This window comes from Strongylocentrotus purpuratus, unplaced genomic scaffold, assembly GCF_000002235.5.
Source record: "Strongylocentrotus purpuratus isolate Spur 01 unplaced genomic scaffold, Spur_5.0 spur5_scaffold_21, whole genome shotgun sequence".
Lineage (NCBI taxonomy): Eukaryota > Metazoa > Echinodermata > Echinoidea > Camarodonta > Strongylocentrotidae > Strongylocentrotus > Strongylocentrotus purpuratus.
The window spans coordinates 23,506,416-23,530,912 of NW_022145607.1; the positions used below are offsets into that span (position 1 = coordinate 23,506,416).

General features: G+C 38.5%; 1 protein-coding gene across 3 annotated transcripts in view; it reads left to right on the forward strand.

Moving 5' to 3' along the window:
- The first annotated feature begins 201 nt into the window (after positions 1-201).
- LOC577121 (ATP-binding cassette sub-family B member 7, mitochondrial) overlaps positions 202-24,497 on the forward strand; it is a 46,746-nt gene continuing 22,450 nt past the window's right edge. For 2 of the 3 annotated variants that reach the window (XM_030995406.1, XM_030995408.1), the window contains exons 1-2: positions 202-362; positions 6,729-6,833. In XM_030995406.1, coding sequence (XP_030851266.1) covers positions 228-362; positions 6,729-6,833 — 240 coding nt within the window. In that variant the 5' untranslated portion in view covers positions 202-227. Of the gene's footprint in view, positions 363-6,728; positions 6,834-21,835; positions 22,005-24,497 lie in introns of those variants that run through there. The other variant, XM_030995407.1, reaches the window with a different exon arrangement.

The window sequence follows — 24,497 nt, forward strand, 5'->3', positions numbered from 1 at the left end:
CTCATCACTATTTTTAAAATGAATAAATTTACATTTTTTTTAACTGACCCCCCCCCCCCCTTTGATTAAATAAAAGGTAAATTTATGTTCACAAATTTGTTTGGTTTACTTACTTTTTTTTTTTTTCGGCCCGGGGGGGGGGGGGGGGGGGGGGGGGGGGGGGGGGGCAAGGCCCGCTGCTTATAAGTGTCCGATCATTATAACGTTATTGCTCGGGTCACGTCAAGATGGCAGCGTTCGTGCGAAGAGCCTGTTCGAAAGGAGGGCGAATATCGCCGATTTTTCAAAGCATTTCTCATAGAAATGTCCAACTGTCATGTAGCTGCACACATTTGGCTCAACATGCAAGTTTTTCTACTCACGTAAGTGTCTATTTCATTGAGATACCGGAAGGTTTCCAATCGTTTATCGACATGAAGAGTATATAGCAGTCCCAGTAATGTGTTTCTATGTTTGTTGAATAGGTCTAGACCTTCATGTAGGCCTATGTATGTGATTATGACAAGGTCGTGTAGCGTCATATGCTGAACTTTATCGTCAGGGCGCTATCTTTTCTAATTGCGCATAACTCAGTGGTAAGAAAGAACTCATGACGGGGTTTTCATCAAGAACCACGACAATGAATGATGTGTGATTCCCACAAAAATGTGAAAAAGAAAGAAATAAAAAATATGAGAACCAGGCCTGGTAAAACTTGATCATGATTCTAAATTGCCTTTTTACAAGTTTAAGAATAAGAGGGGGAAAAGGTGAGAGATGAGAAAGGGTTCAAAAGGGTGTTACGATATGGTGTTTCTTCAGACCCCTCTTCTGAACCCTCCCCTCGGGGTACCCGTGCCCTGTGCCATCGTCCGCGGGAGAGTCTACTCTGTGGAATTGGCTATACTCCGCCCGAGGTCCTCCTCCGTGTCGACGTCCAGGGCGAAAACAGACGCGATATGCATAATGCAGGATATGCGTGACGACAGAGATACCTCATGGATATTCAACATGACATCCGTAGACACACGACCGATGACTGTCCACTCACATTAAGTTGCGTATTAAATGCACGACGCACAGGGTCGGGCTTACCCGAGTAAAGCATCTTTCTATAGGATATCCATTGTATAGTAGCTGCACGAGCCACAGAGATACACACGAAGCTTCCCGTCCACGTCCAAACTTAGGGACCTATTTCCATCATTATTGCCGCGATTTTTATATAGGTGTCGTGAATGGAGGTATGAAATGAAAGCTTATTTTGTGATTATTACGGCCATGCTACTAAATTTTGATTATCATTTTCTAAAGGAAAGTTTTCACAAGAAAACCATTGGACTGACAATTCAGTCGCAAGCTGCCTTCAGTCAGTGCAGTGCTGCTGTGCAGTGTGTGTGAGCTGCAATTTAACTCCAGCAAGCTCCAACACCGGCTCCGCGCACCGCAGGCGTCCGAGGCCTGCGGCGCCGGTGTTCGAGCTTTCTGGAGTTACACTGTGTGTGTGTGTGTGAGTTCAGCTGAGCTGAGCTCGAGTCGAATAGATTTGACACTTTGAAATTGTTATCTGTTGGTTTGCATCATTATTGCCGCGATTTCAATATAGTTTCGTGAATAGATTTACGAAACCTGATCTTAGAATTAGTAAAAGTATTACTAATGTTTACGTTTTTAAACGACTGTCTGATTTTCTTGTGAAAATTTTACTTTGAAAAATGATTATCGAAATTCATGGTCAGAAATAATCACAATCTAGGGTCTATTATGTTACAGTTCTTGCATCAAATCAATGCATGAAAACTTAGTTATTGAACTAGAAATTTTTTTTTTTTTTAAATAGGCAATTATGAAGTATAGGAAGCCTGAAACCTGTCCTGAGCCTACTAAACAAATCTCAACAAAGTGTAGGCCTATCCTTTTATGAATTAATGAAAAAGTAGCCCCAGAAAAAAGAGCCCCCGAAAGTTGGAAAAAGTTGTCCCCGAAAATTTCCCAAAAATTTGAAATGGAGCCCCCGAAATGAAAAACTTAATTTTTTGCCTGCACCCCCCTCTAGAATCCCTCGGATTTCCGCGGGTCCTGAGTTGAGTGTATATATAATATAGGCGTGGGGTCCACGGGTTTCAAGGGGCCATAAAAACCCCAAAAGCTCGGGGGTTACGTTCTTCAAAGTTGGGGGAGGGGGTGTGGGAGATCGAGATCAGATCGCAGCGAGTTGAGTGTATATATAATATAGGCGTGGGGTCCACGGGTTTCAAGAGTCCATAAACCCCCGAAAGCTCGGGGGGTTTAGGTGTTTAATTAGGGTCAGATGAGCATATTTTTAATACTTTATTTGTGACACTTGCGGGTCACTAATTGGCGTGGGGTCAATACGTAGAGTTGCGTAGTGTTGCGTACAAACTACGCTGGCCTACGTTACTATATGCTGAGGAACGAAAAGGGGTACGCAAGATGAAAGAAAACAATTCAACATGTTTAATTTTTTTTGCGTACTTTCGGCGTAGAAACTTGACGCAGAAAGCAGCCTTTTTACGCAACACTACGCTACATGCCTACGCAACAGTACGCTACCCTACGCCAGATCGACAAAGCAGTAAAAGCTTTCCACACAGTAAGCAACCATAAGCAAACCTGTACGCCAGCCTACGCATAACCTACGCAGGGACTATTTTCCCATTAATACGCAGCCTAATTTCTGCATAGTCGGTACGCCACACTACGGAACTCTACGCAGTTCCAGTGGCTTAAAGAATAATTACCGGTACAGTTGGATCGTTTTTTCAATTTTTATATAAGGCCAAATTAAAAAAAAAACATTTTTAGCATCCTGTTTTTTCGAAAAATGGGAAGGAGGAGGCCCTTTTTTTTTTCTTTCAAAATGGCCGCTCCGTACATTTTTCCCTGACATTCGGGCTATTTTTCAAGATGGCGGCCGACAATTTTTTTTTTTCTTATTTAAAATCAGAAATACATTTTAGCAGTGCTTTTCATGTTTTTTATCTTTCAAAAAAATATTAAAAAAAAAAAAAAAAAAAAAAAAAAAAAAAAAAAAAAAAAAGGAAGCAGGCGGGGACGCTGTTTTTTTTTCTTTCAAAAAAAAAATAGGAGGCGGCCCCCAAAAAGGAAGCGGGCGGGGACGCTAAACATTTATATTTTTTTAATGGCCTGAATGGCAAATAAAGTTCTTGGTGGTTTTAATTTAGACAGTCTCTATATATCTATTTACACCCCCCCCCCCCCCCCCGCCCACCTCTAGAATCCCGCGGATTTCCGCGGGTCCTGCTAGTCTATATCACTAATACGCAAAATCGCCGCGGGGGGTCCAACACGGGCCAAAATGGTTCCTCAAAAACGTCTTTCCCCGCCCCCGCCCGCCTCCGCCGTGGCGCGGGGAGGGCGGTACAATTCCACGAGGCCTGTCTCCCGTAACCCGCGTGCCACGTCGACCCCGCGATCGACGTCCACGCCCTTAAACGCGGTTTCGGGGCGGCCGGGGAGGACGGGCGGACGAGAGCACGGCGGGCGTCGCGGATGGCGAGGAGGCGACGAACCCGCGAGAGCGAGTCGGCAAGGCGTGCACCCGCCCTCTGTCTAATTATCAAAGAGAGACGAAGAGACACACGATGGACGAGAATCCACTCGCGTCAACGGGTGTAGCAAGTCTCATTGTAAAGGCTGCGGCATATCCCGAGTAAGGCCTCTTGCTATAGGATTCGCTTTGTAGCATGTAAGAGAAATACACATCAACAGACGACTCACTCGGGTGATGGGATGTAGCCAATATGTACGCTCAACGGGTTGAGCTTACCCGTGTTATGCGTCTTTCTATAGGATATGCTTTGTAGAACAGGCGCCCACAGTACACGCTCTCGGGTCACACACATGCACACACCACAGTCGATTCGAGTCGAGGCGATTGCGACAACTGGCGCAAACCATGGACCTATTTTCACGTAAAATCTTTACTCTGAAAATAATTATACAAATTCTGTGATCTATGCCAACATAATCATAGTCCAAGCTTCTGTTTTATTGGTCTTTTCATGAAAACTACATCGAAATCACAACAAGAATAGCGCAAATAGATCTGTGATAGTACGCCTTCACGTGACAGTTCAGTTGCAAACTGCCTTGAGTCCACAGTGTATTGCCACGGCAGCTGAGCGCCGCTGTCGGCGGTGCTGTCGGAGCTGAGTGTGTGAGCATGGAGTAGCGGTGACCGGAGTAGCCAGGTCTGTCCGTGGGTGTGAGGAGAGTCTAAACTACACTTTGAAATTGCTTTTATTGCCCCAATTTCAATATAGTTTCGTGAATAGATGTATGAAACCTGGGCTTGGATTGTGATTATTCTGGCCATGTATAGTTGTATATTGAATTTCGATAATCATTTTTCACAAGAAAATCAGACGGTCGTCATGGTCGTTAAAAAACATGATAATACTTTTAGTATGATACAGTTCTTGCATCAAATCAATTTTTAAAGTATGGGGGGGGGGGGAGGGGGATCAGGTAACTCAAAGCGATTTAAGTGCAGGCGTGGTGTCCACGGGTACAAAGGGCTGAACCCCCGAAAGCTCAGGGGTTTTAGGCATTTAATTACGGTCAGATGAGCATATTTTTAATGCCTTATTTTTGACACTGGCAGGTCGGTCACTAATTGGCATGGGGTCCATAGTAGAGTTGCGTACCAACTACGCTGAGCTGAGAGTACGCTGGCCTACGTTACTATACCCTGAGGGACGCAAAAAAGTACGCAAGATGGACGCAAACAATTTAATATGTTTAACAAAATTCGCGTACTTTCGGCGTAGAAACTTGACGCAGAAAGTACGCCTTTTTTTACGTAACACTTCGCTACTAAACTAAACAAATTGCATCTTTAAATGAATTAATGAAAAATTAGCTCAAGAAAAATGAGCCACCGAAAGATAAAAAAGTAGCCCCCCAAATTTCTTTCCCAAAATTTGATATAGATCGAGTCCCCGAAAAAAAATAATCTTTCCCTGGATTCTACGCTCACAGTCCCACACACAGTCGAGTCAATTTGTGCACAAACCGTCCGATTTTTCGCGTAAAATCTTTACTTTGAAAATAATTATACACATTTTGTGAACAATGCCAACATAATCATAATCAAAGCCTCTGCAAATGTAGTCTTTATATGAAACTACATTGAAATCACAACAATAATAATGCAAATAAATCGTAATTATCGAGATCCTATCTGACATAGTTTGTTTTACGATGCGCCATTCATGGTCAAACAGCATATAATATAAAATTCTCTATATAAAGATAATCCAAAAATTTTTTTGGATAGCACATAGGCCTCTATCTATCTATCTATTTGGCCCCCTCCCCTAGAATCCCGTGGATTTTCCACGGGTCCTGCTAGTAATAATAATAATAGAGTAAAGGAGCCGGTAATCGGCCAGCTCCAGTTTTCGGCCGATTGGCCGATGCAAGGTAAAATCCCTCTAAAATACATCGCATAATAGCATAACACATATCCCACACATACCATACCATGCCAGTGTCACTGAAGAACCACATTTGCAATGAAAAATATATCCTAAAATATCACATTTTAGCGATGTAATCGGCGGTCCCGCTACCCGAATCTGAAAAATCGAGTATCTTACGTGTGAAATATGGGTACCATAAAATGAGCTTTATTTCAAGTATTTTTCAGATTTAGAGCCCGATTTTGTGCTAGTCGCAAGCTCAAAAGTATCTCATCGCATGTATTAAATCAATGCAGCCGCACACCGCAACGCACACACGATATCTCTGTCTAATTCAGATTCCAATATCCGATCTCCGCAGTACTAGTTTTCGGCCTGGCGAGCTCCGGGGAGCTCCGGCGTGGGATACCTGCTCCGCCCGCTAGTGCTATAGATCAGCGCGGAAACGCACGGCGCGTGCGCGCGCTTCCTATTGACTTTGTACATGCGGCCGAAAACTGGTACGCTATGCCGAAAACTGACTCCGAAACAGTGAAAATTGAAATGAATATTGTCATGGCAATTCATGATTTTTTTCTGGGATTCTTGTTTTGTTTAAATAATAATAATATTTGCTTCATGATTTGAACAAAAAATGATAATAAATAGGAAGTAAAGGGTCCAAAAAATAGGATTTTGTCTTAAGTGGCCGAAAACCGGCTCCTTTACTCTATGTCTTGTTTACCCAGGGTAGCCTCATCAGTATTCAGTATACTCATCAGTATACTAGTAGTAATACTTAACTGAATTTTCCTGTTAGGGTCTAGGAATAATATGATTCTTGAAATCATTGTTTACAGGGTTTTATACATGAGTAGAATAACCGACACAGAATTGAGCCAGACAACTTACCAAGATGAAGACACCCAACTACAAGAAGGAAGAAACACGAAATTGAACTTGAAGCCCGACTGCTGAGAGCACAGCATTCTTCCAGATTACAGGGAAAAAATTAATATTTATTTTTCGGGGGCTACTTTTCAAGCTTGCCTGCATAAAAATAACACTCTAAAATTTGTTTTGCATTGAACTCTATGCAAATTTACAGGGGCTCTTTTCTGATTTTTTCGGGGCTCTTTTGGGCATTTCGGGGGCAAATTCGCCTTGAACCCCCGTATATGTTTTTTCACTGTTCCAGAATCTTGGGTAAAGGTAAAGGTATGTTTATCAGTGGTGCATGTACTATGTAGCAGGTTTGAATGTAAATCAGGTTTTCTTTCTTTCTTGTTTTTTATTCTGCAGTCGGATGTGAGGAGAGAAACGACAAGAACTTACACTCACAAGAAATCTGATCTGGACAATCCTTACTGGCAACAGAAAAAGATCTATCATTCAATATCTAAACAGGTAAGGTTACAGGGTAAAAGAGAGACTTTTGGATAAACATATGACTCCATTTATACAAGGAAACCTGTATATAAAGACCCCTCAAGGGAGACAAGAAAGGTGGTCTTTTCAGCAGGTGGTCTTCATGTACAGGTTCCTATATTACATGTGTCAATGACAACACTATTTAAGGGAAACAAAAAATGTGGTCTTTACAGACTGGTGGCCATTCTATGCAGGTTGTCGCTAAAGCAGGTTTCCCTGTATTATAAAAAAAAGGCGATAGAATGTGTAAACACTTATATAAAAATATATAAAGTAAAATATTATTTGCAATTACAGGCAAATGGAAGAGTCACACCCACTTGTGGCTTATGGAATAATTGCGTAAGGAAATAGTGCAAACTACTCAAAGTATGTAACAGTCTTAAAATATAAAACACCATAACTTCAATTAAATGTGCATACAGCAACAAAAGTGATATACCAAAGCACTGACTAAAAGAAACTCAATTAATTATACATGTACTGTATGTAAATGTAGCCTACTCTGGACCTGAATTAGGGGAATTATTACCATCCGGATAGACATTACCACAACATGACTCATGACCTTAGGTCAGATTGACCAGTATACATTCCTGGTTGGAAGTACATGTAATAATTGATCAAGATGACAACAGCCGGGTTTATGTTTAAGAACAAAAATCCTACTTTTAAAGAAGAAGTGGAGTCATCCACTCATATAAATTTGATTTTATCATGACAAACAGTATTTTAATTGACCTACTGGGAAAACGAAACTGTGATTATGCTGCAGTTATAATTGGAAACATAAAACTGGAATCAATAAAATCAAACCATTGAACTAAATTCTTAACTGAACTACAAAGAGAGGTACCATTATACGATAACAAAAAAATGGAACACATAAATGAAAATACACTGAAGACTAGAATATAATAGGGATTATAAATGGAAAAGCAAAATCGCTAGCAAAACAAAGCATACAATTCTATGCCGTTTCTATCAAAACATGTGAATATAAGTCAGTACAGTAAAACCTAAAAATGCCGATAACATAAACACACAATGAAAACTGATATGTTGAAATAAAGAAAATGAATGTAGCTAAATAGCTATCGAATAGCCGAAAATATGTTCAAAATGACTTTGTAGAACATGAATTATTTCCTGCTTTAAGCCAACTACCAAAATTAATGATACATTCACATATCATAATAAACAAATTACATATAAAGCACAGGCTGATAATGCTGCATGAAATTTCTAATCAAATTTGGGGAAAAGTGCGGTTCTAACCATGTTGTAAAGAAATTATGCCAACATGTGTAAATAACAATAACAAAATATCATTTGCCAGGTGTATACAAGGGCATGGCAAATACTATTAATCTACAATAATCATGGTAACAAACTCTGTAAGATTGGGTAAAGGTAGAGTAAACCAAGCTAGCAAAAACACGATTTAGGAAATATTGCTCTCGCACAAAAAGATGGATGAATTAAAAGGAACAACATAAAATATCAACATTTGATAATGCAAAAATATTTTAATGTCACTGGAAAGTCATAATACTCATAGCTGTAGGTTGTAATAGAGAGGGGTGGTGGTGAATCATAATTTTGTTCACATACATTGAATGCAACAGAAACAGAAACAGAGGAAGGCAAAGATAATTTAGATGATGGCCAGTCATTCAAATTACAAATTACATCTCAATGTGTTTCATCATTGTATTAAAAGTTAAACATATCTGAAGAAAAGATATTGTACAGCTAATTATCGTTTAAAGCCAATGTTACCAAATGAAAGTTGTAATAAACTTAAATACGATGAATGGGAGTAATGGAATTAAAGGCGAATCAAGATCAAGACAAAATCAGGGTCATTAACCAGTAGTAGCTTTTTCTTTATGGTAATATGGGACGAAAGGGGGACCTGGACCATGAGGTAAGGATGGGCAATGGGTATTAGAATGCAGGGTTACGGGGATGGAGGGGAGCCGTGAAGCAGGAGATGGTGGATAGAGAGTTGGTGTTCTGGCAAGCCTCGAAACATCCTGGAGAAATAGTAATGGGATTCTGATTACAGACTCAATTGCCGAACGAGGTGTCAAGAGGACAGTCCCTAGAACTGGATCGAGGGACATAGGGGCATGGATAGGATGCTTCGGTGAAGGGGTATCACTGGGCAGGTGGGCATCAGTTGGGAGAGATGAGGAGTTCTCAGTGGAAACATAATTAGTGGGAGAAAGAATGGGGGTATTACAGCAAGGCTCCGGGAAGGTTGTGATCTGTTCAGCGGGAATGTCAACAAAAGGCTTCTGACAGTTAGATGGATGACAGTCAGAGAAAGGATCTAAAAAGGATACTAAGCTGGGATGAAGAAAAGAAATACGAACAGAAGAAAAGGAGAGACCAGATACAGAGTCGTATAGGAGGGAAGAGAGGGAGATACCAGAAACGTTGTCTATGTGAAAATCGTACAATGAAGCTAATCGAGAGAAATAGTCATTACCTAAAATAACAAGTGGCTCGATATCACTAGCAACGTGGAATTCACAGGACACGGGAAATGCAGGGTCTAGGAAATGAGAAGCAGTGATTATACAACCCAGTGGATAGACGGGAGAAGAATGTGCGGGAGGGTAAACGTTAAGTTCCCGCAAGCATGGCAACTTGTTCAAAAGTTTTTGATTCACTAATGACAAGGGGTATGAATAATCGATGAGGGCAGGCACAGGTGAAGTAGCGCCTGGAAAGTAAAGGGTAACAAAAAGAGGATGGTAAGGAGAGGGACTTGAAACACTGTGTGTGTTATTGTGCCATCCCATAATAGAGACACATCAATATGTCAAGTAAAAGCAAAAGCAATAAACATACAATCAATATCAGAAAGGCAAAATAGCAAAATACACAGAATAAGTTCACACATGTAAACAAAAGTCTGTGTATAGCATGGTAAACAGGCAAATACAATTAATATGGGCTATAGACCATATCAAAATTAGAACATTAGTATAAAACAAAATGATAGATGTTCAAATTAAGAACTATAGCACATGGAAATACAAATCAATATCATGTGCATTTGAAAAATATGATGATTGAGAATTGGCATCCCTCGAGAAAGATGCAACAGTTACGCTCCGGACAACCTAACAAAATATCAACAAGGCGAAGAACTTAAAAACAACAACAAGTTGTTCACACAATATCGTAGAGACATCCAGCTTGCAGGAGAAGTCACATAGTAGCAAGTAGCAGGAAAATAATGGTCTTCGATGAAGTAATCCTCTCACCAAGCAAAGTTAGCAGGAATGTTAGAACACCAATAGCAGAGATGCCAACTAGTACGGATTTCCCGTAATTTCTACGGGAAATCGGCCGATTACGGGCGGTACGATTTTCATACCATAAATCCCGGGTTTTGCCGATTTTGCCGATTTTCAAAATTAGCACTTTCAGGTTTAGCACGTACTTTTGACTATTGCAGCGCAGCCATCCTTGAATCCATGCATAGAAATCCCATAGGGCTTCCGATTGGACAATTTGTTATCTAGCACACCCCTATCACAGTGCAGGTGCATACATGTGTGTCTTTGTATATTCTGACTGTGTGCGTGTGTGCATGCCCAGCAGAGAAAGACAGCTTCGCGAGCGGGGGCCGGGTGAAATACCTCTCTTGGCCGCGCCGCTAGCGCGCGGCCAGCGCCAGGCCTCGCTACGCTAGCGCCGTGTACACTGTCGGATTTCTCACAGGCTGTCACAGCGTTCGTCGATTTTCGTCGACAATCTGAACTCATGTTGGTTGGATTTAGATATCAATCATCATGTCTTCCACAACTAAGAAGCGTGGCAAGAAGTTACAGACTTTTAAAGAAGAATACAGTAAGAAATGGAAATGCATCGTTCCTTCAAAGAAAAGCCTGAATCATGCTAGGTGCACGATATGTGCATCAGGGGGTGTTTCATCAACTAAAATCGATTTCGATTTTTAAAATCAATTTTAAGGCCGAATCAGTTTTAGCTTAAAACCGATACGTGTGAGCTGTTTCATCAAATCGATTTTAAGCTAAAATAGATTTTTAGGTGTCTGCAATCAAGGCTAGTCAATTTGGGGTAAATCGATCACAAAATGGCCTTGCTAAACTACAGTGAGAGTCCTTGAAAAGTAAGTAAAATCTGTTTTTCTTTGAAAATATAAATTCTGTTGATAACAAATCTGTTATTTTGGAAGAAGAAAAATGTTCCTCTCATTATTATGCAATTTCATTTTTGTGTAACTGAACGAAATCTTAAATAAAATCAATTTATATCACTCTCCAAGTGGACGAATTGCACCGGTTCAACCATTTCAGTCCCATTCATATAAATTCATGCAGGTTCAATAGTAATTACCTAACGAGGTTTATTATTCGGTTAGGACAGACAGGTACAAACTCATTAGTCTAGTTTATTCTTGCAGTTCTATTGTGGTTTTACTAGTTATGCTACTTACTAGTTGTAGATTTGGGCTTAGAATCAAGATGTAGGCCTAGGCCCTAGATAGACTCTAGAGTCTATATCCCTTAGATCTACTTATTTTTTTTAGCATTGTCTTGTTTTTGGTGATATATAGACTCTAGAGTCTAGAGACTAGTCTAGTCTAGGTCTAGATTTTCTAGACTCTAGATCTAGACTAGTCTAGTCTATAGATCTAGAGCTAGGTCTAGATCTAGGGTCTAATTATAAATGATAGATCTAGACTCTAGGTCTAGATCTATTAGGCCTAGCCCTAGGCCTAGGGCTAGGCTTTAGGTAGGGTGTCTGATCGCGCACCCGATGTTGTGTGCTAAAATTCTTCCCATAGAGATTACACGCATCCCTATGCAGCCTACGTGCATTGCGCGACCATGCAAAAAAAGTCAATTTTTTTTTTCCAAATCGAGATTCAAACCTTTATCAGTTGTGATCCTGAAGGTGATAATCAATGAATGAGGTGTCATATGAAAGAGCAGGTGAATTCCAATATTTCCAAAGGGGCGTAGCCCCCGAAATTCTAAAAATATCTTGGTCAAAACAGCAATTTAAACATTGTGTCCTGGCTAACTCTGAGGTTTGTCACTTTTGAGATATGACGCCCCGATCGATAAGTAGTCCCAGTCCTAAGGAACAATTCTATGTGATTATATTTTCGCTAGCCCCCAGGGATCACAACTGATAACAGTTTAAAAATACCCTTCTCGCTATTTGGTGGATCAGCTAATTAGGAGGCGTGCGCTCCGCTCAGTCCAAACCATGGTTACATCGCGTAACATCTCCGCGCGCGAACGAAACCCCAAATTATAGTGACTGAAATTATGGTTGGCAATTCCCTCGATAAACCCGGAAGTGAATACACGTTATAGTCAATGGCAATATCGCGGAGACAACGTGCGTTGTCTCCGCGATATTGCCATTGACTATAACGTGCATTCACTTCCGGGTTTATTGTGCGACGAACGCCAACCATACTAGTCAATCGCACATGTCGCGGAGACAGCGTAGCTCAAGCTGCAAGTCGCGGATTGGCTTAGCAGCATGCGTACGATATGCATACGCTTGCATATCGCGCGATACAGCTGTTTGGCTAAATTTAGCAAAACAACATCACTCTGCGTGGACGTCTTTTTCGTCGATTTTGACTAAAATGATATGAATATACCAGCGTGTTGGAGGGCTGTAACTTTTGATAGAAACATCGGTGAGACTTGAAATTTGAAATGTATTATTCTGATAACATTTTTTATTCAAATATCAAACAAAAATGGTGAAAAACGATCCCAAATTGAAAATTGAAAAATCGTTCAGACACCCTACTTTAGGGCATAATTATTAAAAATCAATAGGATTAGGTCTAGAGTCTAGACCTATTATTGTTTTGAAGGTAAAATTTTATGAAAGAAAATTAAACTCTAGATCTAGATCTAGAGGTCCTAGAGTGTTACTGTCAGACCCAGGTCTAGATCTACTCTAGATGTAGATTTAGTTTAGAGTCTAGGTCTAGATCTACATGATACTTGATAGATCTAGATCTAGGGTAGATGTAGACTCTAGACCTGTAAGTGAGGTGGGGGGGGGGGGGGGGGGGTAAAGAGCGTATTTCTTTTTGTTTTAGGTCCCGAATATTTGAAAATCGCGCCGGCCGCAAATTCACTCAGTAAGAGGGGGGGGGGGGGGGCACGTCCCTGTTGGTCAGTAAATTTTTGGAAAATTTTGCTGATTTGAACATTTTGGGGGGGCCGGGGCACGTGCCCCCTGTGCCCCCCCCCCCCCCCCCCCCCTCTTGATCCGTCCCTGGTATTAAGGTCCCTAACACGGTCCAACTCCAAGCTCTAGACTACTAGAATTAATTTTTTTTTTTTTTAATTTCAGAGTCGGACTAAAAGATGGGAGTGGACCACAAGTCGTATCCACCAAATAGACCTTTGCTTTAGTCCAAGACTCAAAAGTTCTCTTCTGCCGTGTCTCTACAGTCTTGGACTTCTCATTCTTCCTTGGCCTCAGGCTCAAGGAAAGGGTTTGGATATGCAGAATGTACTCAAGCTCAATGTCTAGGTGTACAGCTATAGATCCTACTGTGCTAAGCGGCCTTGTGGAGTGATCTTCTTACTAGTAAAATTTGCAGACCAATAATAAAACAAAGGTAAGTTTTTTTTGTGTGTGGTTCTTAAGACCTATGTATAAATAGATTACTTATTTGTTGTTGAGTGTGTAAATCTTGATTTTCATTAAATTTTCTACGTACAATCGCAAACTGATAAATCCATGTGAGGGGGAAGTCAACTATGACATGTCTAAATCATAGATAAATTACTTCATCAGCCAGCCTGATTAATATTGTACAAATAATAGGGCAGCAATTAATGAATGAAGAGGTGATTGAACAAACTGTAACGAGAATATATGTATGATGAAAGCTGCTCTGTTTGTTTTATACCTCTTTGCCTTCTACTCACGACAGGGGAATGTTCATTGAATCTGTGTACAACAGTGTTTGGTTCAAGAGCAGGGTATCCAAGATCAAGATTAGACTCCATAGTCAATCTTCCAAACGTCTAAAACTTAAAATTTGGTTGGTAACAATGTCTTGGACCGAATACATGTAAATTACTGTTGTAATTACTGATAAAAATGTACTTATGTTCTTTTGAACACATTTGATACAGTGACAATTACTTTCCTGAAAAATAGATGTGCTCTCTTCATAACAAATATATGTATCTCTGTTTTAAATCCTAGGTTGCAAAATAAAGAGCTATGGCATCTACATGTACTGCTAGTTCATGACAAATGAACATTTATTGTCCATCTCTTCAAATTGAAAAGGTAAGCATTATCAATTACCAAAATTGATCTATCATTTTTCATAATCCTTGTAAGAAGTCTAATACCCATCTTACCCATTCTGTTAGATAAAACATATACAAATGGTAAATGAAAGGATATATTTTTTTTATCCAAAGCAAACAATTAATCATTTATCTTCTGTAACTATTTTTTATTCTCCTACTTTATTTATTTAGCAATTAAAGTATTTGAAATAATCATAAATACAAAAGTTGAAGATTGATTGAAAAGTTGTACTAGTATTTAGTAATTGATTCATTTATTACATAACTTTCAATTCCTATTCTAGACTGCAGAGCCTGAATTACCTGCAACGTTATGCTTCTTATGAAACATCAGCCAGCCTACAGATAGAAGCTCCCTTTTCCAGCTAAAAGCAAGAGGAGCCACAATGAGATACATATCTTGGTATCATGGACTGGTCACGTTTTACAACCAACACTACTTGTAAAATAAGATTTACAAATTAATTCCTATAAGCTTTTAAAAATGCTCTAGTCAAGGTACTCAAATTTTGCCATCGAGTTTGAGGTTTTGGGTTTGATAAAATGTTAACATAAAATATTTTAAAGGAAGTAAACGTTTTAATGATACTTACAAGATTTCCTATATTTTAAACAGAATTTTAGAATCTTGCAGAAGAAAAGAGAAGACATAAAAAGCTATTATTCTGTCATGGAGGTTATTGTTACCAAACTCACATTACATAGATAATTTTGTTCATGGCAATAAATCTTAAAATATAAAATTGGAATTTCTTGATTAGCAATTCATCTGAGCAGCAGTTTGATGACCTATTTGGAACTCTTTCTAGAGGCACTTCTTGCATGACTATGTATCGATAATTACCTGTTGGTGCTTAAAGTGCTATTGTAGCAATTGCACAACAACAAATACAAAATAAACAACAGAACATTGTGATTGAGTGAAAACAGATTTTTCCTGCAGGAAATATATTAACTCTGACTTATGTTGTCCTTAGCATTTTTTGTCAAAGCTGATAGAAAAGAATTGATGATTAATTTCATATAGACAAACTATTGCATCAAGAAACCACATTATCACCGACTGCATGACCTTACATGACAATGTATATCATCCTTAGATTAACAACCGTATGAGTAACAGAAATATTTGTGACAAGTATTACTCTTTTAATCTCCATAAAGGTAACTCGAATAGAGAGAGGCAGATATCAGCTGCAGTAGTTTTAACAACTGGCTGATACTTTTATAGGAGCACTTTTATTTGTTTCATTTAAAATATTGTAATTGTATCCCTTGAATGTGTTTGCTATGCTCATCATTTACAAAATGTAGATTTCATTCATTAAAGCATAAACATATTGATTATACTTTAAAATCTGTGTTAATTTTATTTTGTATGTATTTTTTGTCTTTTAAGAAGATAAGGGGGGGGGGGGATGAATAGATGAGATTGTACGCTAGTGCATGGTGATAATAATTACATGATGTTAAAGGGCAATGATGTGATTCAAGAATGGTGTGTTTGTATGCCGGTGAGTTATTGTTATAAGTTGGTGTTTATTCATAAATTTTTGTTCTTTATTTATTTTTTTTGTGGGGGAAGGGGGGGGGATGTTCATGAAGAAACAAAATTACGGTAAGCAAAGCGTTGTGATGGGAGTGTCGTTTTATGTTAATAAGAGAGAAAAAGAGAATATGAACGAAATAAGGACACATAATTGTTAGCGCATATGGTAAAAAAAATATAGAAAAAGGGGCACATAACAAAATGGAAAAGGGTCACTTCTAAGAAGAAAACATAAAAAGTTATTAGAAATAACAAGAGGAACTTTAAAACAAAGTGAAACGGGACAAACTACATGAAGGAAAAGTGCACTTGTAATAAACAAAAAGGGATGTTAATCAGATGTAAAAGGGGCACTTAAACCCTATCTAGCATGGGTTATTTTGAAACTGCATAGCCTGGGGGGTCCGGGCCCCCTCCCCTGGAGAAAAAAACGTGTAAGAACATGTTAACTGTACCTTTTTTTGGGAGATGGGCCCCCTCCCCTGGTGCTCAAGGGGGGGGGGGTGCGATTTTTCAAATTTTCGAGGCCCCCCCCCCCCAATATTTTTTTTAATTTTTCACTACCCCCCCCCCCCCCACTGAGCGAATTATCGGCCGGCTGTTTCGCTGCTAAATATTGTCTCACGAATTGGGCCCCCTCCCGTGCCGCCGGCTGGATAAGGTCCCCCCCCCCCCCCAGGCTAGATAGGGTCAAGGGGAAAATGGGCCATTGTGCTCCCCCCCCCCCCCCTCCAGAGTGCCACATTTGGTATTGATAATGCCTAACTATGATGATTTTTTTTTTTTTAAATTGTTATGAACAAAGATTTGTTCCCCCAAGAACAGTTCTTCATTTTCAGATGTATGTTCAAATAGAAGCTAGCCGACACTTGCGCCTTTGAAACCAATGAATGCTGAACATAGCATATCAATAATGCAATGAATAAGGATAAAATTGATTTAAAATTGATATGGATCACACTCTAACTTAAAATCGATTTTAAGGCCAAAATCGATTTTATTTATTTAGTGAAACTGCTGCTAAAATCGAAATCAATTTTAGGCCCTTAAAATCGATCAAATCGATTTTAGATCGATTTTAGGGCTTTAGTGAAACACCCCCCAGTAGATCTAGGCAAATTCATGCAAAAAAATATATTCAAGAAATTGACTTGAAAACACATACGGTAGTCTGAACCGAGTCAGGAGCAAATTTGAAGAAATTATATTTTTAAATGTTGTAAAACCAAAGATATAAGAAGAAAACTGACCAAGTATCTGTACTAAAAATCGTACATGTAAAATTGGTCGTAGACATTCAACAGCTGAAAATGACGCGCACGGTTGTGGTACGTGCGTTCTCGAATCCAAAATCGTATCTCACACACACACACTCTCGCCATACCGCGAATGTTCCGTCGTGGGGAGCTAGCCGCCCGAGAGTTTGCCAGCGATACCAACGCACCCTTGGAGCTCCGCAGCGCACAATTTTAGCGGAACTCGAAAGGTTCGAGGTGGGAAGGTGGCGGGCTAGCTTTTTGCCAAAACCACGCTAGAACGTCTGCTGGCAAAGTGAAAATAACTACGATCGAGAACATCGTCGGTTTCAGTGAGATAATTCTGAATTCTAATTGAGACTATATAATAAATTATATCGACAAAGAAACCTCGGTAGATCTCTTATAACTATACAAAAGATTGTAAGATTGTAAGATTTTATTGACTATCGACCCCCTCTCGGGGTATGAGAGCTTTACAACATAGTATCAATATAACAATAGTATAACAATGATAAACATGTGATAACATGAAAATTGATAAACATAATAAGATAATATAAACAAAGACAAACATGTGATAATATAAACAATAATAAACATGTGATAATATGAACAATAATAAACATGTATATGAACAATGATAAACATGTGATAATATGAACAAATAAACATATTTACAAATCAGGCGAACTGGGCAATTCACCTTCCTACCGCTACGAGTGTGCCTATAACAACATTGCTTATTTGTGAGCTATCATTTACAGTAGTACCATCTACCCTTGAATCTTTTGAAAAATATGACATAATGATTCTAACAAATTTGGCTAATTTCTTTAGCTGGCAAGCGTGAGCTGTATTAAAAACCTTATCCATATGTGCAACGCACTTGGTCTTAAGCTACTACCGCACAAGTTATTTGGTATATACATTTTTCTTTCATTTTGAAAGAATGGACATACAAAAATATAATGAAATTCATCACCAGTATCTGTTGGTGTACAGAGTGGGCATTGCAAATCATCTACTACATTTGCATCAAATCTACCTTTATTAACTGGTAATCTATGTGTTCTGCATCTAAATACTTAAAGTTATTGCTTCCTTCTGACATAATATCTGCAGGTATTTTTCATAAACCAACTCATTCTTAAACATCCTATAGTTCGTGCAAATACGATTTGACCAGGTAGCTGCGCTCCATTCCTGAATAGACATGTCAGAAAGCCTAGTTTTCATAGTATTCATAATCCAGGCAGCACTATATCCTTCTCCTTGAGCTCGCCAGACGTTCCCAAGTCCTGCATAGTCAAAACTGTCTGCAAGAAACTCGACCCATTGTGACTTTATTTTAACTAAACTTTGTCCTTCACTTTGCAACTGCAACAGAAACTTAAAAAGAATCAATGAATACTTTGATTGCTTCCCTTTAACTAATCTAACCCAATATCCAATCATCCTACACTTAATTTTATCGAGTATTTTACCACGTCCAGTTTCACCATAAACCATGCAGTCAGGTGTGCACTTATTTACAAACAATATCGTTCTTAAAAATTTTCTTTGGAAAACTTCAAGTTGATCTATACACTCATAGCCCCAGACCTCAGCACCATATAATAGAATTGGCAAAACTAAGTGATCAAATAAATGACATTGTGTATCGACAGATAAATGCAACCTTTTTGCCTTTACTAACATACTATACATTGCCTTTCGAGCTTGTGTGACCTGTTTAGCAATTGCTTTTTTAAAGTTACCATTATAATTAAACGTCACTCCTAAATATACAAAGTCATAAACAACTTCCAGTACACCACCATCATAAACAAATTCTGGAATTCTTCTAACTTTCCCACGTGAAAAAACAACAATTTTTGTTTTGCTGGCATTAACAGTTAAGTGCCAAGTATCACAATAATCTTTCACTGCGTTTAGGGCTTTTTGCAACTCTTCAGGAGTTTCTGCTAGAATAATTGTGTCATCAGCATATAACAAAGAAAATAACTCCTTGTATATTTCAATACCATCAAAAGGCAACTTATTTTTAATAATAGTATTCAAAAATTCCAAGCCCTTGTACGAGTTTCCCATAGATTGTTGGAAATCGTTCAAATAAATAGCAAACAAGAGAGGTGAGACGTTTTCACCTTGACGCACTCCAATATTGCATGTAAATAAACTGGACATATCTCCCTCGTTATCAACACATGATTTAGCACATGTTCATGTTCATGTTCCTTATAACATTAAAAATCTTGCCTTTTACTCCCATTCTAAACATTTTAACCCACAATGCTGCACGGTCAACCAAATCAAAGGCTTTCTTATAGTCAATGAATGCACAATAAAGGCGTTTAGAATTCTTTAAATAAACATCAATAATAGACTTTAAAACATATACATTATCTGTGATTGAATAGTTGGACCGGAAGCCAGCTTGCTCTTCTAACAAACTCTCATCCTCAAAAAACTGAGTGATCCTATATATAGTTCAAAATTGATGTAAACAGCTTACCTAAGCAACTCAATAAAGTAATGCCTCTATAATTATCAGGGTTTGTATTCTCTCCCTTATTCTTAAATATAGGAATAATTATCCCAATACACCATTCTGTTGGAACAATACCAGAATCCAATACAACATTAAAGAACTTAACTACAACCTGAAGAATCTCCAGGGGGCAACTTTTAAGGAACTCATTTCTAAAGGAGTCCCTTCCACAAGCTTTAGTATTTTTAAGCTTCTTAATCATCATGTCAACTTCCTTCAAAGTAATAGGAACATCGAGACAAACATTTTCCTGAGATAACTCTTGCATAACAATTGGGGGTTCTGGCTCATCAACCTCCTTATAACTTAGACGACTAAAATGATTTTAAAAAAATCCTTTAATGAAACATTTCCAATATCTTTCTCCTTACGTTCATTCTTACCATTCAGTAGCTGCCAATATTCCTTAGGGTTTTTTGTCCGCAATGAACGTAATGATTTATTCAAGTCCTGAAAATATAACCTCTTTTTACAACGTAACAAATTCCTATAAGATTTCCCTGCACCATCATAATTACTTGAATCAACAGGAACATCAGAGTTCCTCATCAATTTTACCTTCCTCTTCCATCTATTTTTAACATTCAAATATTCCTTCCGAGCATCTCTACATTCAGTATCAAACCATGGCTGTTGACTTTGCTTACTCTGACTGTTACCTGATTTACTTCCATCTTTTTTATGATGCTTTAATTTACACACACCAACTTCCTTTGCCGTACTCAAAAACATATCGCACAAAATTTATGTGAATAAACAATATCAATACCTTCTTGATTAACATCAGCTTCAAGTTGATTTACATATTTATGCATTACCTCGCTATAATCTTTAGTATGCTGCTTAAAGTCTAATATACTATTACTATTCCATTGAAAGGCGAGATAATTTGACTTGTCTGGCCCTGTGCGTGCTTCCCTACTTTCATTTCTCAATGAATCACTGTTCAAAATATCTTCAGATTGCAAGGTCAGCATAATAGGGCAATGTACATCAGACAAACATCTATCAAAGATATCAACATTAAAATCTTTTACTAATGGAAATAATCGTTTTGACATAATAGCATAATCAACAGTGCTACGGCCACCATTCTTATTAAAACAGGTATACTTTCCAATAGTGTGATCACTACCTGCTCTACCATTCACAATTCTTAAATTAAAACTTTGGCACATCTCAATAACTTTCTTGCCATTATTATTAACAACTGTATCACTATTAGAACGAGAATTAAAAATATCTGTATCATACATGTCCAAGTCACCATCACAAGCTCCTAGGCTGGACTGGTCCACAAAATCATCTACATCCAAAAAATCATCAAGCATCCCTGTTCTGGCATTAAAGTCCCCTAATAAACAAAATGTTGCATTATGTTTACTTTTAATATCAACGATGTCATTACATAAATCATCGAACACTTCATGAGAATAATGAATGGATCCCTCACATGGGAGATAAATAGCACCAAGAATAAACGGAAAGCCTAGAAGCTCACTCCCGACCTTCACCCATATGACGGATTCTGAGAGTGTAGGCTGAATTCGTGTAGAACACTCAAAAATAGAATTCTTCATTAAAATACACATACCATGAAAACCACCATACTGCTGCTTATTCGAGCTCTTTTGTATGCTATGACATTTATATTCAGACAAGTAAGTATTTAAAAGATCGGGTGTATCTGTTTTTGTTTCAGTGAGACATATTATATCGAAATTTTTAGAGTATAAATCCAAAAGTCCAGTGTCAAGTTTACTCTTTAAACCATTAACATTAAGGCTGAGCATTGAAAGATTTGAAAGATTTGAAAAATTTTCAAGGGTGATTTTGAAGCAGTGTAGAAAATTTGCGCTGCGATGCGCAGAAATATACTTGAAAGAAACTTAAAAAATCACACCTGAATTTTCAGAAAATCGTATTTGCATTACCGAGCCTAGTTGTGAGTTGTTTATAACTCAGATTTTATTAAGATTTGTCGGAAAAAAAATGTCATTTTTTTCCGTTTGGTGGTCATTTCTAGGCTAATATTTAAAAAGTTGCATCAGTAATGGGCCCGATGTTTCTCTTATCGTACTCGCATGTTATTTCTACATAGATTAAACATAGGATGGTTAGGGGTAAGACCGGATAACATTATAAAAAAGATATAACCTTCCACCCTCCCATATCCAAGTTTTGGGCTGATTATTATTTATTGCCGACCCACCGCAGCAAGGCCATTCAGATTTTCGTACGCTCGCGAATCGCGAAGCGCCCTCTAGTGCCCCATGAATGTGCCTAGAGCCTCATCAGATTTCAACGTTGGACATGGCGGGGCAAAAGACTATAGTAACATATCAAGACATTTTGTCATGAGTTCATCCAGTCTTTCAGTAGAATACTTTCAATATGGAGTTACATGCACATGTAACACCAACTAATGAACAGGTATGTTACTTTTATTTAACTTGTGGAGCTGCGCGGTGGGCAATCTTTTGGAACCTGTAGAGGTTTGCGCACGTCACTACGTAAAGGAAATGTTGACGCCCCCTAATGAATGTGCATTATGCTTGTGCCGACACGGCGTGTGTATGTACTGTCCGTAAACGCTGTGCATCTATCTAGGCTATGACAGCACATCTGCACTACCGATTCAAGCAAGAGAATATATGTATTTCACTACACTTGTATTGTTTTGAATACATTAATTGCATCTATACTTGCATCAATTAAGTTAGTGCATTTCTATATTTGTATTGTACTGTTGTGACTTCATACTTGCATCAATATAAGTTATTGCATCTAACCTGTTCCAAACTGCATTTTGCGTGTCCCAAATTTATATCTTTGTCATGGGTGCATTGTTTGCATCAATCAAGTTATTGCATTGTACATGTTCCAATCTGCATACTACGTGTTTCAAAATTTCTGTCTTTCGGTAATTGTATTGTTTTGCCTACACACTCCAATTATTCAAATTATTGCATTGTATCTGTTCCAAGCTGCATTCTATGTGTTTCAAAATTTCTATCTTTGGGTATTGTTTTGCCTACACACTCCCATCATTCAAATTATTGCATTGTACATGTTCCAAGCTGCATTCTACGTGTTCCAAAATTTCTATCTTTTGATAATTGTATTTTGACTTCACACTCCCATTATTCAAATTATTGCATTGTACATGTTCCAAGCTGCATTCTACGTGTTCCAAATTTTCTATCTTTTGGTAATTGTATTGTTTTGCCTACACACTCCCATCTTTCAAATTATTGCATTGTAGTTTGTACATGTTCCAAGCTGCATTCTACGTGTTCCAAATTTTCTATCTTTTGGTAATTGTATTGTTTTGACTACACACTTGCCTCAATCAAATTATTGCATTGTACATTTCCAAGCTGCATTCTACGTATTCCAAAATGTCTATCTTTAGGGGATAATATTGTTTTTGCCTACACACTCCCATCATTCAAATTATTACATTGTTCATGTTCCAAGCTGCATTCTACGTGTTCCAAATATATATTTGGTTAATTGTATTGTTTTGCCTACACACTCCCATCATTCAAATTATTGCATTGTACATGTTCCAAGCTGCATTCTATGTGTTCCAATATTTCTATCTTTGGGTAATTGTATTGTTTTGCCTACACACTCCCATCATTCAAATTATTACATTGTTTTGCAATGTTGAATGCTGAAATCATGTATTCTAGAAAATCCCTGAGCTCAATATGTACGTTTTTTCCGCTAGATTTCTTTCTAGCTATATTACTAAATTTCCTGGGGAACGTGTCCCCGTGGCGGATCCAGGATTGCCGCCCCTGTCCATGATTACTACCAACATGAGTTCAAATACAAACACAAGCGAGTTGGTTGTGAGCTGAATCCAAATGAAGGGCAAAATAAGAGTTGTGAAGCGCCCTACCGTTTATTTAAAATCTGACTGTTGAGTATATAGCTTCTATTTAAAAGAGATCCAACATATTGTGCCCTTTTCAAATTTCTCACTAAAGAGTGATGACCTTTGTAGCGCAGGGGCTGTTTTTAACGTTTAACTTTGAATCCGCGGCTCAAGATTTTATGCGGCCGGCCCGGCCCCCTCTGTTCAATAACTTTTGCAAAGCCTTCAGGAATGACCCCCAAATCTCCGGATTACAGTTTTCCCTTATTCGTCATTACTGTCACTTAGCGCCATTTCCTTTTCTTTCCCCCTTTCTCACCTGACTTTACTCTTCCCCACCCACTCAGTGTTATCTAGGGTACGCACATGGGCGTCGCTAGACCTTTTTCTCTAATAATTTTTTTGAAAAATAAATTAAAACAAGGATTAAGAGTCGAGAATGGAACAACGAATCATCTTCTTTCTCTAATAATTTAATAAAACGTAAAAGCTTCCACGCCTCGTGCTGAAGGGGGAAAGCTAAATTCAACAAGGATTAATTAAGAGACGAGAATGGTACAAAGAATCGTCTTCTTTCTCTAATAATTTAATGAAGCATCAAAGCTTATGCGCTTCGCCAGTAATGGGGGGGGGGGGAACAGCGAGCTGCCCGAATATGATTTTAAAAAAAAAAAATTCTCATTTATTTTGGTGACAAATAATACTTTCACAAAATACATATTATACTCAAATTTTTGCTCGCTCATTTCGCTCACTAGCCGAATTGTGAAACCAGAAAATTACTTTTTCGGGCAAAGGGCTATAGCCCCCCCCCCCCCCCCCCCCCCCCCCCCGATGTACCGGTATGGTGCTTCTATTATGACCTTGTCAGCATTGGTATATTGAGTTGGACAAAAACGGTCTGCGCAATATTTAAATTTCCGGCCCCTCCTATTGGAAAATCCTGGATCCGCGCCTGAGTAGAATAGAATAGAATAGAATTTATTGACTCATTCGACCCCCTTCTGGGGTATGAGAGTACAACACATGTACATGTACAT